The sequence below is a fragment of the Haliotis cracherodii genome, unplaced genomic scaffold (genome assembly GCF_022045235.1).
Source record: "Haliotis cracherodii isolate W230 unplaced genomic scaffold, xgHalCrac1.p SCAF_6, whole genome shotgun sequence".
NCBI classification, from domain to species: Eukaryota; Metazoa; Mollusca; class Gastropoda; order Lepetellida; family Haliotidae; genus Haliotis; species Haliotis cracherodii.
Genome location: NW_027266319.1, coordinates 24,131,392 through 24,147,870, shown reverse-complemented (window position 1 = coordinate 24,147,870; position 16,479 = coordinate 24,131,392). Strand labels below are relative to the sequence as shown.

The 16,479-nt window shown below is 42.3% G+C and overlaps 1 protein-coding gene across 1 annotated transcript in view; it reads right to left on the bottom strand.

The window, feature by feature from the left end:
- Positions 1-874: 874 nt before the first annotated feature.
- Positions 875-16,479, bottom strand: part of LOC139445215 (dihydrolipoyl dehydrogenase, mitochondrial-like) — a 30,960-nt gene continuing 15,355 nt past the window's right edge. Inside the window, exons 9-13 of the mRNA XM_071226352.1 lie at positions 11,721-11,919; positions 10,721-10,848; positions 9,375-9,512; positions 7,462-7,551; positions 875-1,612 (exon numbers count right to left, since the gene is read on the bottom strand). Coding sequence (XP_071082453.1) covers positions 1,547-1,612; positions 7,462-7,551; positions 9,375-9,512; positions 10,721-10,848; positions 11,721-11,919 — 621 coding nt within the window. The 3' untranslated portion in view covers positions 875-1,546. The remainder of the gene's footprint in view (positions 1,613-7,461; positions 7,552-9,374; positions 9,513-10,720; positions 10,849-11,720; positions 11,920-16,479) is intronic.

Here is a 16,479-nt window from a genome sequence, read left to right as displayed (position 1 = left end):
ATGAAAACTTGTGGAGTAGGTAAACATCTGGTTGTCATATTGAAACACAAAACTGGTCTGGAATGTTTAATCCTATTCTCATTTGGATGGCACATTCTAAAGAAAACTGGTAATGGTATTTTTGTTTGGATGAGAAATGACACTGGAGCAAAATAACTATCCTCAGTTATAAATAACAAGCTCCATTTTTTTCCAAAGGTTTTTGTTTTGTAGTGAGTAAGTGAGCTGGGCCTAGTACCACTTTTAACAGTATTCAGCTATATCCCAGTGTGTCAGCTTAACTTGAAAGCCCCAAGTGACGCAGGACTCAGATGTTGACCATTTTGGTGAATCCCATGAGTATGGTGCTGACAAACAGAGAAACATTATCAGACCGAATCGGTATTCGAACCTAAAATCACAGGTTTCTGCTGTGGCCAAGGGAGACAACTCTGCACACTGAACCTTAGACGACTGTGATAGGATAAGTTCATATCAAACACTGATGCATGAGAGAGTTTTATGCTGCTTTTAGCAATATTCCAGCAATATCACTGCGGGGCACACTAGAAATGGGCTTCACACATTGTACCCATGTGGGGAACCGATCCCAGGTCTTCGGCAAGACGAGCGAACGCTTTACCACTGCCCCAAACAAACACTGATGAAAAGGAACTTAATGTGGTGAAGCTCATGAACATGGGTATCTTACTCATTATGTATGTACATATGTATACACGGACAGATGGAGCCTAATAGTCAATATACCAATCCCTTGCTTTGCATGGGTTGGTGGGGTACAAATAAACCCCTTAAACTTCAAAGAAATGGCAAATCACACATAGTCAGATTTTCGGTCATCAGATAAACAACATCACAAACAAAACTTGTTAAATATTTTTAATTTTTCACATAATTTTTTTTACAATTTGTACAAGTGAATTTCCGCATATTGCAGCAGAATGTGTAAAACCTGATAGATAGCACTTTCCTACACTGATACTAGGCTGTTTGTCACAGATAACATGGAATACCCTAACAATACTCTCTGTCGGCAGCTCAACTGGATGTTATCCCTTTCACATTAACATCTGTTAGATCTTCTGTAGCTCCATGTCCAAGGTTGCTGCGAACATGTGTCCTGGTTCAAGGCAGCAAAAAACATATGTTCAGGTCCAAGGCTAGAGAATAATATGTTCAGGTCCAAGGCTACAGAATATACATTTTCAGGTCCAAGCTGCTAAATATACATGTTCTGACCCAAGCTGCTGAAAATACATTTTCTGGTCCATGGAGGAACAATTCCAAAGTAGTTGAAAATATGTTCAGCTGCCTTGCATTTAAAATATGAAGCTCAATTCCTAACCAGATGACATTTGACTTGAAAATTCTTGACACCTTATTGACAGCTGCAGTTGATGCGAGATGTTGCCTATGGTCATTCTAGCCGTGAGATTCCATTACCACATTGAAACAAATGCAGCACTCCTGCACAACTTTCACATATTATTCACTGAAGACACACATACTCTGTCAAATGCACTTCATACACATACTGTCTTTGTTATCAAAAGTTGATCGGTTTTCCACAATACGCTGCCAAGTTGGCCTCCCTGAATGCCTCGGCAACAGTCTGTAACACAAAAACACACGTCAGCAATATGTAATGTGATGTCAGCAATATGTAGTGTGATGCCAGCAACATGTAGTGTGATGTCAGCAATATGTAGTGTGATGCCAGCAATATGTTAGTGTGATGTCAGCAATATGTAGTGTGATGTCAGCAACATGTAGTGTGATGCCAGCAATATGTAGTGTGATGTCAGCAACATGTAGTGTGATGTCAGCAACATGTAGTGTGATGTCAGCAATATGTAGTGTGATGTCAGCAATATGTAGTGTGATGTCAGCAATATGTAGTGTGATGTCAGCAACATGTAGTGTGATGCCAGCAATATGTAGTGTGATGTCAGCAACATGTAGTGTGATGCCAGCAATATGTAGTGTGATGCCAGCAACATGTAGTGTGATGTCAGCAATATGTAGTGTGATGCCAGCAATATGTTAGTGTGATGTCAGCAATATGTAGTGTGATGTCAGCAACATGTAGTGTGATGCCAGCAATATGTAGTGTGATGTCAGCAACATGTAGTGTGATGTCAGCAATATGTAGTGTGATGTCAGCAATATGTAGTGTGATGCCAGCAATATGTAGTGTGATGCCAGCAATATGTTAGTGTGATGTCAGCAATATGTAGTGTGATGTCAGCAACATGTAGTGTGATGCCAGCAATATGTAGTGTGATGTCAGCAATATGTTAGTGTGATGTCAGCAATATGAAGTGTGATGTCAGCAACATGTTAGTGTGATGTCAGCAATATGTAGTGTGATGTCAGCAATATGTAGTGTGATGCCAGCAATATGTAGTGTGATGCCAGCAACATGTAGTGTGATGTCAGCAACATGTAGTGTGATGCCAGCAACATGTAATGTGATGTCAGCAATATGTAATGTGATGTCAGCAATATGTAGTGTGATGTCAGCAATATGTAGTGTGATGCCAGCAATATGTAGTGTGATGCCAGCAATATGTAGTGTGATGTCAGCAATATGTTAGTGTGATGTCAGCAATATGTTAGTGTGATGTCAGCAATATGGTAGTGTAATGTCAGCAATATGTAATGTGATGTCAGCAATATGTAGTGTGATGCCAGCAAATGTTAGTGTAATGTCAGCAATATGTTAGTGTGATGTCAGCAATATGGTAGTGTAATGTCAGCAATATGTAATGTGATGTCAGCAATATGGTAGTGTAATGTCAGCAATATGTAATGTGATGTCAGTAATATGTAGTATGATGTCAGCAATATGTTAGTGTGATGTCAGCAATATGTTAGTGTGATGCCAGCAATATGTTAGTGTGATGTCAGCAATATGTTAGTGTAATGTCAGCAATATGTAATGTGGTGTCAGCAATATGTAGTGTGATGCCAGCAATATGTTAGTGTGATGTTAGCAATATGTAATGTGATGTCAGCAATATGTAGTATGATGCCAGCAATATGTAGTGTGATGTCAGCAATATGTTAGTGTGATGTCAGCAATATGTAGTGTGATGTCAGCAACATGTAGTGTGATGCCAGCAATATGTAGTGTGATGTCAGCAACATGTAGTGTGATGTCAGCAATATGTAGTGTGATGTCAGCAATATGTAGTGTGATGCCAGCAATATGTAGTGTGATGTCAGCAATATGTAGTGTGATGTCAGCAATATGTTAGTGTGATGTCAGCAATATGTTAGTGTGATGTCAGCAATATGTAGTGTGATGTCAGCAATATGTTAGTGTGATGCCAGCAATATGTAATGTGATGTCAGCAACATGTAGTGTGATGTCAGCAATATGTAGTGTGATGCCAGCAACATGTAGTGTGATGCCAGCAATATGTAGTGTGATGTCAGCAACATGTAGTGTGATGCCAGCAATATGTAGTGTGATGTCAGCAATATGTAGTGTGATGTCAGCAACATGTAGTGTGATGCCAGCAATATGTAGTGTGATGTCAGCAATATGTTAGTGTGATGTCAGCAATATGTAGTGTGATGTCAGCAACATGTTAGTGTGATGTCAGCAATATGTAGTGTGATGTCAGCAATATGTAGTGTGATGTCAGCAATATGTAGTGTGATGCCAGCAATATGTAGTGTGATGCCAGCAACATGTAGTGTGATGTCAGCAACATGTAGTGTGATGCCAGCAACATGTAATGTGATGTCAGCAATATGTAATGTGATGTCAGCAATATGTAGTGTGATGTCAGCGATATGTAGTGTGATGCCAGCAATATGTAGTGTGATGCCAGCAATATGTAGTGTGATGTCAGCAATATGTTAGTGTGATGTCAGCAATATGTTAGTGTGATGTCAGCAATATGTTAGTGTGATGTCAGCAATATGGTAGTGTAATGTCAGCAATATGTAATGTGATGTCAGCAATATGTAGTGTGATGCCAGCAAATGTTAGTGTAATGTCAGCAATATGTTAGTGTGATGTCAGCAATATGGTAGTGTAATGTCAGCAATATGTAATGTGATGTCAGTAATATGTAGTGTGATGTCAGCAATATGTTAGTGTGATGTCAGCAATATGTTAGTGTGATGCCAGCAATATGTTAGTGTGATGTCAGCAATATGTTAGTGTGATGTCAGCAATATGGTAGTGTAATGTCAGCAATATGTAATGTGGTGTCAGCAATATGTAGTGTGATGCCAGCAATATGTTAGTGTGATGTTAGCAATATGTAGTGTGATGTCAGCAATATGGTAGTGTAATGTCAGCAATATGTATTGTGGTGTCAGCAATATGTAGTGTGATGTCAGCAATATGTTAGTGTGATGTCAGCAATATGTTAGTGTGATGCCAGCAATATGTTAGTGTGATGTCAGCAATATGTTAGTGTGATGTCAGCAATATGGTAGTGTAATGTCAGCAATATGTAATGTGGTGTCAGTAATATGTAGTGTGATGTCAGCAATATGTTAGTGTGATGTCAGCAATATGTTAGTGTGATGCCAGCAATATGTTAGTGTGATGTCAGCAATATGTTAGTGTGATGTCAGCAATATGTTAGTGTGATGTCAGCAATATGGTAGTGTAATGTCAGCAATATGTAATGTGGTGTCAGCAATATGTAGTGTGATGTCAGCAATATGTAGTATGATGCCAGCAATATGTAGTGTGATGTCAGCAATATGTTAGTGTGATGTCAGCAATATGTTAGTGTGATGTCAGCAATATGAAGTGTGATGTCAGCAATATGTCGCATGATGTCAGCAATGTTGGTGTGATGTCAGCAATATGTTAGTGTGATATCAGCAATATGTTAGTGTGATGTCAGCAATGTGTTAGTGTGATGTCAGCAATATGTCAGTGTGATGTCAGCAATATGTTAGTGTGATGTCAGCAATATGTTAGTGTGATGTCAGCAATATGTTAGTGTGAAGTGAGCAATATGTTACCAAGATGATGTCAGCAATATGTTCGTGTGATGTCAGCAACATGTTAGCGAGATGTCAGCAAGTTGATGTCAACAATATGTTAGCAATCAGTTAATGAGATGATGGTGAGAGCTATACATTGTCAGTATATGATGCCAGCAACGTGTTACCAGCCATGATGTCATGCTGCTTCTTGTTACTTTGCGAACAAGACAAAATATCTATGAAATAAGCTATTATTGAACTTTTAATCCTCATGTTATAATTGATCCTTATTTTACTCATCTAACCTGACACAAAGTAAGATCCAAGAGATGGCATGTTTAAAACAAAAACAACAAGTATTTGTCACAGAGTGACGAAATATCCCCCGCCTGTACACCATAGTACCAAATATGAAGACAATCCAGCGATTAGTTCTTGAGATATTGTGGCAACACCGTTTTCCAACTCCAAAAACAGATTTGCCTGCTGTGACCTTGAAAATGGGGTCAAGGTCACCAAAACTGACTGGTGTCTGCGGAGTCTGTATATACACCATAGTTCCAAATATGAAGACAATCCAGAGATTAGTTCTTGAGATATTGCGGCAACACCGTTTTCCAACTCCAAAAGCAGATATGCCTGCTGTGACCTTGAAAATGGGGTCAAGGTCACCAATATTGCGGCAACACCGTTTTCCAACTCCAAAAGCAGATACGCCTGCTGTGACCTTGAAAATGGGGTCAAGGTCACCAAAACCGACTGGTGTCTGCAGAGTCTGTATATACACCATAGTACCAAATATGAAGACAATCCAGAGATTAGTTCTTGAGATATCGCGGCAACACCGTTTTCCAACTCCAAAAGCAGATTTGCCTGCTGTGACCTTGAAAATGGGGTCAAGGTCACCAAAACTGACTGGTGTCTGCGGAGTCTGTATATACACCATAGTTACAAATATGAAGACAATCCAGAGATTAGTTCTTGAGATATTGCGGCAACACCGTTTTCCAACTCCAAAAGCAGATATGCCTGCTGTGACCTTGAAAATGGGGTCAAGGTCACCAAAACCGACTGGTGTCTGCGGAGTCTGTATATACACCATAGTTCCAAATATGAAGACATTCCAGAGATTAGTTCTTGAGATATTGCGGCAACACCGTTTTCCAACTCCAAAAGCAGATATGCCTGCTGTGACCTTGAAAATGGGGTCAAGGTCACTAAAACCAACTGGTGTCTGCAGAGTCTGTATATACACCATAGTTCCAAATATGAAGACAATCCAGAGATTAGTTCTTGAGATATTGCGGCAACACCGTTTTCCAACTCCAAAAGCAGATATGCCTGCTGTGACCTTGAAAATGGGGTCAAGGTCACCAAAACAGACTGGTGTCTGCGGAGTCTGTATATACACCATAGTTCCAAATATGAAGACATTCCAGAGATTAGTTCTTGAGATATTGCGGCAACACCGTTTTCCAACTCCAAAAGCAGATATGCCTGCTGTGACCTTGAAAATGGGGTCAAGGTCACCAAAACCGACTGGTGTCTGCGGAGTCTGTATATACTCCATAGTTCCAAATATGAAGACATTCCAGAGATTAGTTCTTGAGATATTGCGGCAACACCGTTTTCCAACTCCAAAAGCAGATATGCCTGCTGTGACCTTGAAAATGGGGTCAAGGTCACCAAAACCGACTGGTGTCTGCGGAGTCTGTATATACACCATAGTTCCAAATATGAAGACAATCCAGTGTTTAGTTCTTGAGATATCGCGGCAACAAACAGGTGGGACGTACGGACGGACGTACGGACGGTCGTGAATACTATATCCCCCGCTTCGCGCTTTCGCGCGGCGGGGGATAATTAGCAGAATATCAATATCAGAGGTGAGGTGAAATGGGGCTTAAAGTTGCATTCAAGATTATTGCACTTATATAGCAACATACTATCTCAATTAATGTTGGTTTTATAGTGCCAGCCCACTAAGACACCATATCCTTGTTTTATCCCCTTAAAGCTGAGGACCAGGCAGAGAAACAATAAGTACCTGTTTTAATGACTTTTGGTATGAAGTGACCGGGAATTAATCCAACAGCCTTCTGCTATCTGGGCAGATGCTCTATCCATTAGTGAGCGAGTTAGGTTTAACTCCGCCTTTAACAGTATTCAGTTATATCAGGGCATGTCAGCTTAATGTGGGAGAAAAGCCCGAATTGATGCAGGTTTTAGATGTTTACCACTTCGGTGAAACCCACGAGCATGGGTATGGTGCTGACAAACCTAGAAACATAATCGGGGCGAACCGGGACTCGAACCCACAATAATAGCCATGATATGAATAAAACTAAATTAAACTAAATGTGGTCATCTTCCTCCAAGAAAAATTACTATTGGACATTTTCATCTCTTAAAGAATAAAACAATGTGACATATTGTTAATATCGGTATGAAAACTGGAGCACCTAAGTTTACGTATCACCCCTTAATGATATTACTCACCGGATGTGCATGACAAACTCTAGCTATATCTTCACATGATGCACCGTATTCCATTGCAAATGCTGCTTCATTAATCAACTCCCCTGCAACCTGCAAAAAAACAAAAACACAAACATTTAAAACACACATTGTGGCTGTAGCTTCAATCTTAATATCAGTGCCACAGCACGTAGCTCACCTGGATATGTAGTAAACAGTTAAAACTTTCAACAAAGCGAGGAACTGAACTTAATTTACAAACCAAGGTAATAACAACGTAAAAAACATACAATATTGCACAAAACATATGTTGAGTCCCACAATTAATAAAACACATTTAATTACTTTGGTTCCAACAAGGCCAAGTAGTGGGCATAAATAGATTTTTCAATATGGCTGCTGTGGTGGCCATATTGAAATTAGATTAAAAAATACATAACAAATTCAGGTGACATCATTGGTGAAAACAATCATGTTAAGTTTGATTGGTCCAGTGGTTTTGAGGGGATGGTGTTTATAGTGTGAGGGGATGTGTTTATAGTGTGAGGGGATGGTGTTTATAGTGTGAGGGGATGGTGTTTATATTGTGAGGGGATGGTGTTTATAGTGTGAGGGGATGGTGTTTATAGTGTGTGGGAATGCATTTTGAGAGAATTTAGGAGCATGGACAAAAGCCAAAATTTATAATACCGCGAAAAACGGAACACACATGTTTAACCGTCACTACTATCTAGGCGGGATATGTAGTATTTTATCACGGAAAGCAATCAGTTCTCAGCATTCTGACATGGATTGGAGGTAAGGTAATATAAAATATTGCACATAGAAATTGCACCAAGGGCAAGGGCATGTTGCTGAGATGGTTCATATAAATATACATTGAGAACGGGTTAGTACACGTCAAACATTAAGGCTAAAAAACCAATAGTGTTGGTTCTAAGGAACCGCCCGCATCATCATCATATAGTTTGCCGCATGTTTCTGTTTGATTTCCATTTTTAAAAAAAGAAAGAAAATCCTTAAATATTCCAAGTCTTAGGGTTGTCAAATACTATATTCCAGTATTTCACTCATTTAGGCATACTTTGTAGGCCTTTCCCTGGTTGATTGTACACAACTGTTTATTTGGTTGCACAACTCTTTATTTGGTAACATACTAGTTTGAACCAAAGAAAATAGAAGAAAAAAAGACACCGCCCACCCGCACTATATTTTCAAAAGCCATTGCCTGAGAACCAATTCTTTTACTTTTTTAAGCCAAAGGAAAGAACTTGCCGAGGATTTCGTTACATATAGAATCAGTAGGACTTATGTCTGTCAGCCAGTTAGATTAAAGACCAGCTCATAAATATGTAAACACTTTATAACTAACAATTAATTCACTCAGCAGTGACCAACAGTGATCAGACGGAAGTCATTTCTAACAGAAGTGAGATGAGACACATGGGCAGACAACTGTGTACTCACTAGGGCTGCAACGAATACACTATGAGGCAAATACGATTTGTATCACGAATAAAGGGTAACGAATATGAATATTAATTCACGAATACAATTATAAGTCAGCAGTTGATGTATTATTTGTTATATTCAATGAAACAATAACATAAATTATTTGACATGGTTTGTTAATTATTAATATATTAAACATTAATATACTGCACTTATCCAGTTACAAGTATCTGCTCAAATGCGACAATGACCAGTGACCACAATATTGTCAAATTAAATATTATAAGAGTGTTTTCTTTGAAGAAATCTATGCATATAGTATGTTTTTATGGATATTTTGAGGTACAGGGTATGTAAATGCACATGATTGCATATTCATAAATATTCGATTCTAGAGGCTACGAATATCGAATTCAATTCATGAATGAATACGGTTTGATTCACCGAATACACGAGTGAATCGTAACAGCCCTAGTACTCACCGAGCCGATGAAGTGAGCTCCTAGCAGTCTGTCAGTGCTTTTATCTGCCAGAATCTTCACCAGCCCATCAGTGTCCTGGTTACACTTGGCCCGACTGTTGGCGATCAGTGGGAAGGAGCCAATCTTGTACTCAACACCCTGCAACAATCATTGGTATCTGTCAGTGATATTAGTGGCAGAAGAAACTGTGGTAAATTTGTTTGATTTAACTGTCAGTGGCATCAAATGATGGAACTGCCGTAGTGAAATAATATTATGTGTTGTCTTGGCTGAAATTGAATAGCAGTAGACAGCAGTGACTTGAACTTTCCAAAATGACTTTCAATAACAATTAGAGTTGTCTGCCCCTAGTTGTGCACATGCACTTGGCAAGCTTGATCATTCGAGAAGTTTCTGGACGGACAGTTCTAGCTGTATCTAAGAGTGGCTAGAGGGCGATTTGAGGCCTTTTCAACCTTAGGTGTATTTATCTACCTGCCAAAAGCGATTGGATACCTATGAGGAAATCAACTCGTCACACCTTCCTGTGCTTACTCCAAATCTTCATCTGTGTATTTGTAGTTTCATTGCTGTACAAGCATTTAATCATGAACATTCAAATTTTCATCAGTTGATTTTTGTTAAAAACATATCACCAAATGAGTCCTTGTTAATGAGTACAGTTAAGTCTACCTGATCACCTTTACCGAGTGACATTAGATCAAACATGTTATCTCTACGATTAGTCAATGTGTATGTGTATATGATCCAGACCACCTGAGGTTGTGTATATGATCCAGACCACCTGAGGTTGTGTATATGATCCAGACCACCTGAGGTTGTGTCTATGATCCAGACCACCTCAGGGTGTGTGTATATGACATTAGGGTGTGTATACGAGATACTTACCTCTTCAATGAGCTGTTCCTCCGTCTTGCCAACCCAGGCCACCTCAGGGTGTGTGTACATGACATTAGGGTGTGTATACGAGATACTTACCTCTTCCTTGAGCTGTTCCTCCGTCTTGCCAACCCAGGTCACCTCAGGGTGTGTGTGTACATGACATTAGGGTGTGTATACGAGATACTTACCTCTTCAATGAGCTGTTCCTCCGTCTTGCCAACCCAGGTCACCTCAGGGTGTGTGTGTACATGACATTAGGGTGTGTATACGAGATACTTACCTCTTCAATGAGCTGTTCCTCCGTCTTGCCAACCCAGGTCACCTCAGGGTGTGTGTGTACATGACATTAGGGTGTGTATACGAGATACTTACCTCTTCAATGAGCTGTTCCTCCGTCTTGCCAACCCAGGTCACCCCAGGGTGTGTGTGTACATGACATTAGGGTGTGTATACGAGATACTTACCTCTTCCTTGAGCTGTTCCTCCGTCTTGCCAACCCAGGCCACCTCAGGGTGTGTGTATATGACGGATGGAACACAGTTATAGTCTATGTGGACAGCTCCACCCAAGATACCCTCCACACAGATAATACCTGAAGCAGTGGTAACAATGGGATCATGCCTAGATTCATCTGGATTGACCTTGTGGGCAGTAGCAATATAGTTTGTCCTGATACAACTTGTAACAAAATATGATACACATCCTTATACTCTTTTTTTTCTTTCTATCTCTCTCTCTCTAAAACACATACACACACACACACACACACACACACACACACACACACACACACACACACACACACACACACACACACGGGTATGGTTTCACTAGAGAGAAGATGGAGACAATGTATAATTCTGAAATGTTACATGACCACTATTTTATCATGGCATATAGTTTTAAACTTCCCAGTGCTCGACATTAACACTGGTTGGCTGTACCAAGTCTAGTGTATTTCCGGACAAGTAAATTTAAATAAATGTTGGTCCGGTGGTCTTGTGTCATTCTTTTAGGGACAAACAAAGTAATCTAAGTTTGACTTTTGAAGCCAGCAACAGATTGACTCTAAACTGTAAGCAAAGAGCATCCTTAACAACCCTGTGTGGTGGTACAGTGGCTTCCTTCTTGACTGCTTTCTCATTCAATTACACACACTCACTTGTGTGAGCATGATAAAGTATCAGCGATTTTAAACCTTTCTTAGTCAGCACACTTACGCCCAGTAGAGATCCAACAGGACCAGTAGATTTCCTTGGGACCACGGACACATTTTAGTAAGTGTCAAACACTCTGTCCCCCAAACTTAGAGGAGACGCTACCCTATTGACCTACACACAAAAACCTACTCAAATACACATGCATTCATTAGAATGCAACTTTTTTCCACCACAGGTATAACATATATGTGGCCATCACACAATATCATGAACACTGTCATTACACAAACACAGAGAACCCTACCCTCATCCTCTGCCTTGTGAGCCAGCATAGGTCCATGTATACAGTCTCCGATGGCGTAGATGCTCGGCACAGAGGTCTGGAAGCGGGAGTTGACCGGAACACGGCCCCGACTGTCCAATTGGATACCCAGATTGTCCAGCCCAAGACCCTGTGTGTAGGGGCGTCGCCCAATGCAGACCAACAGCGTGTCACACTCCAGCTGCAAGTATTGAGTGAGTGAGTGAGTGAGTGAGTGAGTGAGTGAGTGAGCGAGCATTGGGTCTGGACAGATGTGAATGAAACATGCAGTCTATTCTTTTCAGTTGTATTTCCTGTAATGCTAGGCTTTGTTTCATATGCAAAGATTAAGATTACTGTGTGTCTCGTAAAATAAGCCCAGAAACAGCAATCAGCTGTACACTCATTTCTCCCAGATCTAATGGGGATTCATTTGAAAAACACCCAATATTACAACCAAAAATAACTTTAATGCAATGATCCGAATAAAATTGCATCCGAAATAATTTTTTTAGCAGGAAGGATATACGCTAATATCTTGTTATTTTAGTGGCCGCTTTTACTAAATATGCATAAATAAAATAATCATAAGCATAGCACTTTGGCATATTGCCGAATATTCTTCACATATGGAACAGTTGATCTAATCAGCGTTTGAGGCTTCAAACAGGCTTGCTATTTTGATCATGAAGACAATATGTTGACATATAATAGTTCAATAACAACTATGATTGCAAGTCAAAGTATGGCATGTATGTTATATGTATCCATTCTCTGACAGCTAAAGATAGTTTTAAGGGGTCAATAGATGTAATCTGATCATGTCTGCTGTAAATAACTGTGAGATGGTGTGTTCAGTTCACAAACGATTTTGCCAGTATTAACAAAGTAATCAAAACTCATGGTCTGCGTGTGTAATGGTTGGTTGGTTGGTTGGTTGTTTAACGCTGCACTTAGTAATATTCCAGCTATATGACGGCGGTCTGTAAATAATCGAGTCTGGACCAGACAATCCAGTGATTGATATCATGAGCATTGATCATCCCAATGTGGGATCAATGACATGCATCAACCAGATCCCGTTAGTAGCCTTTTAAGACAAGCATAGTCACGTTTTACGGCAAGCATGGGTTGCTGAAGATCTATTCTACCCTGGATCTTCACGGGTCTTCACCCTTGCAAACAGCTGTACATTTGGGGAAAAAGCGCACACTATATACACAAGGAAATACAGTTGTCACCATGGTGCAGATCTGTTGCATTCACAAACAAATAATTCAATTTTCATTGTGTTCATTGAAATTTTTACAAACCTGTAGAGGTTATGAATTCTCTGATGAAATCCTCCTTGGGGCAATTATTGCATTTTCCTTGCTCAAGAAAATCTACATGACATAGTTGTAACCATTTTCCTTAATAAAAAATGTTACCACACAAAAAACTTCGTTTTTGTATGATATACGACCACCCTTACGGGGCCTCACCACCAACGGCGCCTCACGCCAGGGGGAGCAACTCTCACCCAAATCACTTTCCATATGTCAAATGCTGACGGAATGTGGGGAGGTGGGTGGCCGTGCCCCAAGGAGGATTTCATCAGAGAATTCATAACCTCTACAGGTTTGTAAAATTCTCTTTCTGATTAAATCCTCCTTGGGGCACTTATTGCATCAGGACAGACTCCCAAAGATAATCTAGGAAGTGGCATCCGTCAGCAACAGGCGTAAATAAATACATCGTATTTGATTATTCAACAGAATAAAATATTGAGTTCAATAAATGGAACCAACCTTATCGTGAGGCACCACCGTCGAAAGGCGGGGGCTAGAGACAGGGCGTGGTCGACCATATATTATGATAAAGCCTGTTTTCGAGGCTTGTCATAAGTTGAGAACTCGAAACACCTCCCACCCCCACACTTTTTTTGAACAAGTGATATAGGGGCATAGATCACGAGAGACCATAACCAGCGCTGAGCTAGGCCAGAGGGTCCCCGTGGATCGAAGGAGCGCGTGCGCAAAATACGAGTATTATCGAGTAGTAAGGACTGATATTTATCGACCGCAGAAGATAAAACCCGGACCATTACCGAGCAGTATAACCGGAGGACTGTCTAAAATCTCGAATGCTCAATCGGATAGAGATTAGAACTTTGCCCCGTTCGGAGAACTGACTGACCAAACCGAGTACGCTCGCTTGAGTGTTTGTCGAGTTGGTAAGGTTTGATGAATCGTGCTCGGCTGGCTCCAAATAGCCGCGGAGCAGATCTGCTCAATGTGCAGAGCCGCGGCGTACGCTTTTGACGCAGCCACTGCTCTAACCTAATGAGCCTTCAACCTGGTAGGGGGGTCCCTGCCTGTAAGCGTATACGCTGTACAAATGGTTGAAACTATCCACCTCGAGATAGATTGTTTACTCGCAGGTGAGCCAACCTTCCTACCGCCGTAACAGCAAAATAGTTGGTTATCCTTACGGACACCAATATTTCTGCTGATATAGGCCTTAAGAGTCGTGCGGACATCCAAGACATGAGCATGTCTTGCAGTGGTCCCCGACGAGGAAGGCTGTGAAAGAGCAGGTAGCTCAATAGGAGCCGTTCACGAGGAAGCGTGTGCGACCCTTTGACGGTAAGAGTCCGGTAGTCGAAAACTGACTGTCCCGGTGATATTTATCGACCGCATCGAAGACAGTTATTTCGGGATCGGCTGACATAACACGAATGTCGCCTACCCGTCTGCCGGACGTTACCACCACAAGGAACGCCGTCTCCCAGCTCAACAGCTGAAGAGAGAGAGACGACAGATCCCGAAAGGAAGGACCGGACAGCCAATCGAGAATGATTGACAAGTCCCAAGGGGGACTGATCCGCCGGACTGGCGGTCGGATCCTGTCCACACCTGCTAAAAAGCGCTGCACTAATGGGTGTGCACCCAGAAGTGCCCCGTCGACAGTGACGTGAAAAGCTGCGATAGCTGTAGAGTAACCCCGGACTGTTGATGCGGCCAGGCCGTCATCTAGTCGCGACTGGAGAAACTCAATCACGGATACGAGATCTGCAGAAAAAAAAAAAAAAAAAATCAAAAAAAATCTGCAATCCCTCTATCGACACACCAGGGCGCATAGCAGGCCTATCTATCGTACTGAACGTTTGTCGAATCTCTCCGCGAAGCCAGTATTGTGTCTGCAACTCGTGCAGGAATACCGCTCTTCTGGAGGCGATTCCTGACAGTGGCTAAGCCCCCCATTGAATCCTGGGATTCGGGTGGAGGGCCCCGTTCTGGGATAGGAGGTCCGGTCATAAAGGTAATATAACAGGAGGCTGACACAGAAACCTGAGTATTACTTGAAACCCACTCTGCGCCGACTAAAGAGGTGCCAGGAGCACAATTAGTCGCGCAGGCTGAGTGCTTAGCTGAGACAGGACCTTGGAAATCAGAGGTACTGGGGGGAATGCCCACAGAATTCTGTCCGTCCAATCTAGCTGGAAGGCGTCCGGTGCCACCGACCTCGGGTCGTGGACTCGGGAGCAGAACGTTGGTGTCTGGTGATTCATCACAGACGCAAACAGATCCACCTGTAACGGCCTGTATAACAGGGAGAAAATCCCGAATATCCCCGGGTCGAGCCTCCACTCGTGAGGAGCAAGGATCCGGCGAGACAGAGCGTCCGTACGGACGTTGTCCACCCCCGGGAGATAAACAGGTAGCACCCTGATATCGTGAGAGTCGCACTATAGTAGGAACTGCCACGTCTTTCGTCGAAGCGACGGAGACGCCGTTCCCCCCTGCTTCCGGATGTAAGTCATCGCCGTTTGGTTGTCCATCTCTAGACGAACCACTTGGCCACGAAGCAGACCCGGGAAGCGTTGAAACACCAACCTGACCGCTCTCAGTTCTAGCACATTGATATGCAGTTTGATCTCCTGCTGGGACCATAGTCCCGAGGCAGTGTGATCATTCAGAACGCCTCCCCAGCCGGAGAGTGACGCGTCTGTTTGAACTGTGAGAGACGGAACGGGAGTGTCGAGGGGGAGCCCCCGGGACAGATTCCCGACCTCGGTCCACCACTGGAGGTGTGTAATGAGCCAATACGGAGTCTCGAGCACAGTCTCGAGATCTTCCGAGTTCGCCCAAATTCGACAGAGTGCTTGTTGAATGGGACTCATTCTCAAGCGCCCCGCCAGACCAAATCCACTGTCGCCGCCATGTTGTCCAGTAACTGGAGCTATGTACGAGCAGTGTGACTTGCGCTTAAGGGACTTGATATCTTGTGACAGAGATACACGTCCTCTCACCGTGTTGAAATTAGCCACTAGGAAGACTAGATTCTGAGTGGGGCTCAGATCTGACTTCTTGAGACTGACCATCCACCCTAGCGTGATCAGAATATCTATCACTTGTTGTGTAGCTATCTGACTCAGGGATTGCGATAGAGCTCTTAGTAACCAGTCGTCGAGGTACGGATGGCAGAACCGACCTTTTGACCTGGCCACTTGGGCGGGACTCAACATCAGCTTGGTGAACACCCTCGGGGCCGTGAAGATCCCGAATGGTAGAACCCTGAACTGATAACACCTCCCGTCGAAAGAAAACCTCAGGTATTTCTTGAACTCGGGGTGTATTGGTATGTGGAGATAGGCGTATTTAAGTCTATTGACGTTAGCCATTCTCCTGTCTCGACAGGTGAGATCACTGTTTGGTGACTAGGAAACAAGTCGAGTAGAAGCCCTCGCTTTCCTGTCCCTCGGGACCCGGTTCGATCG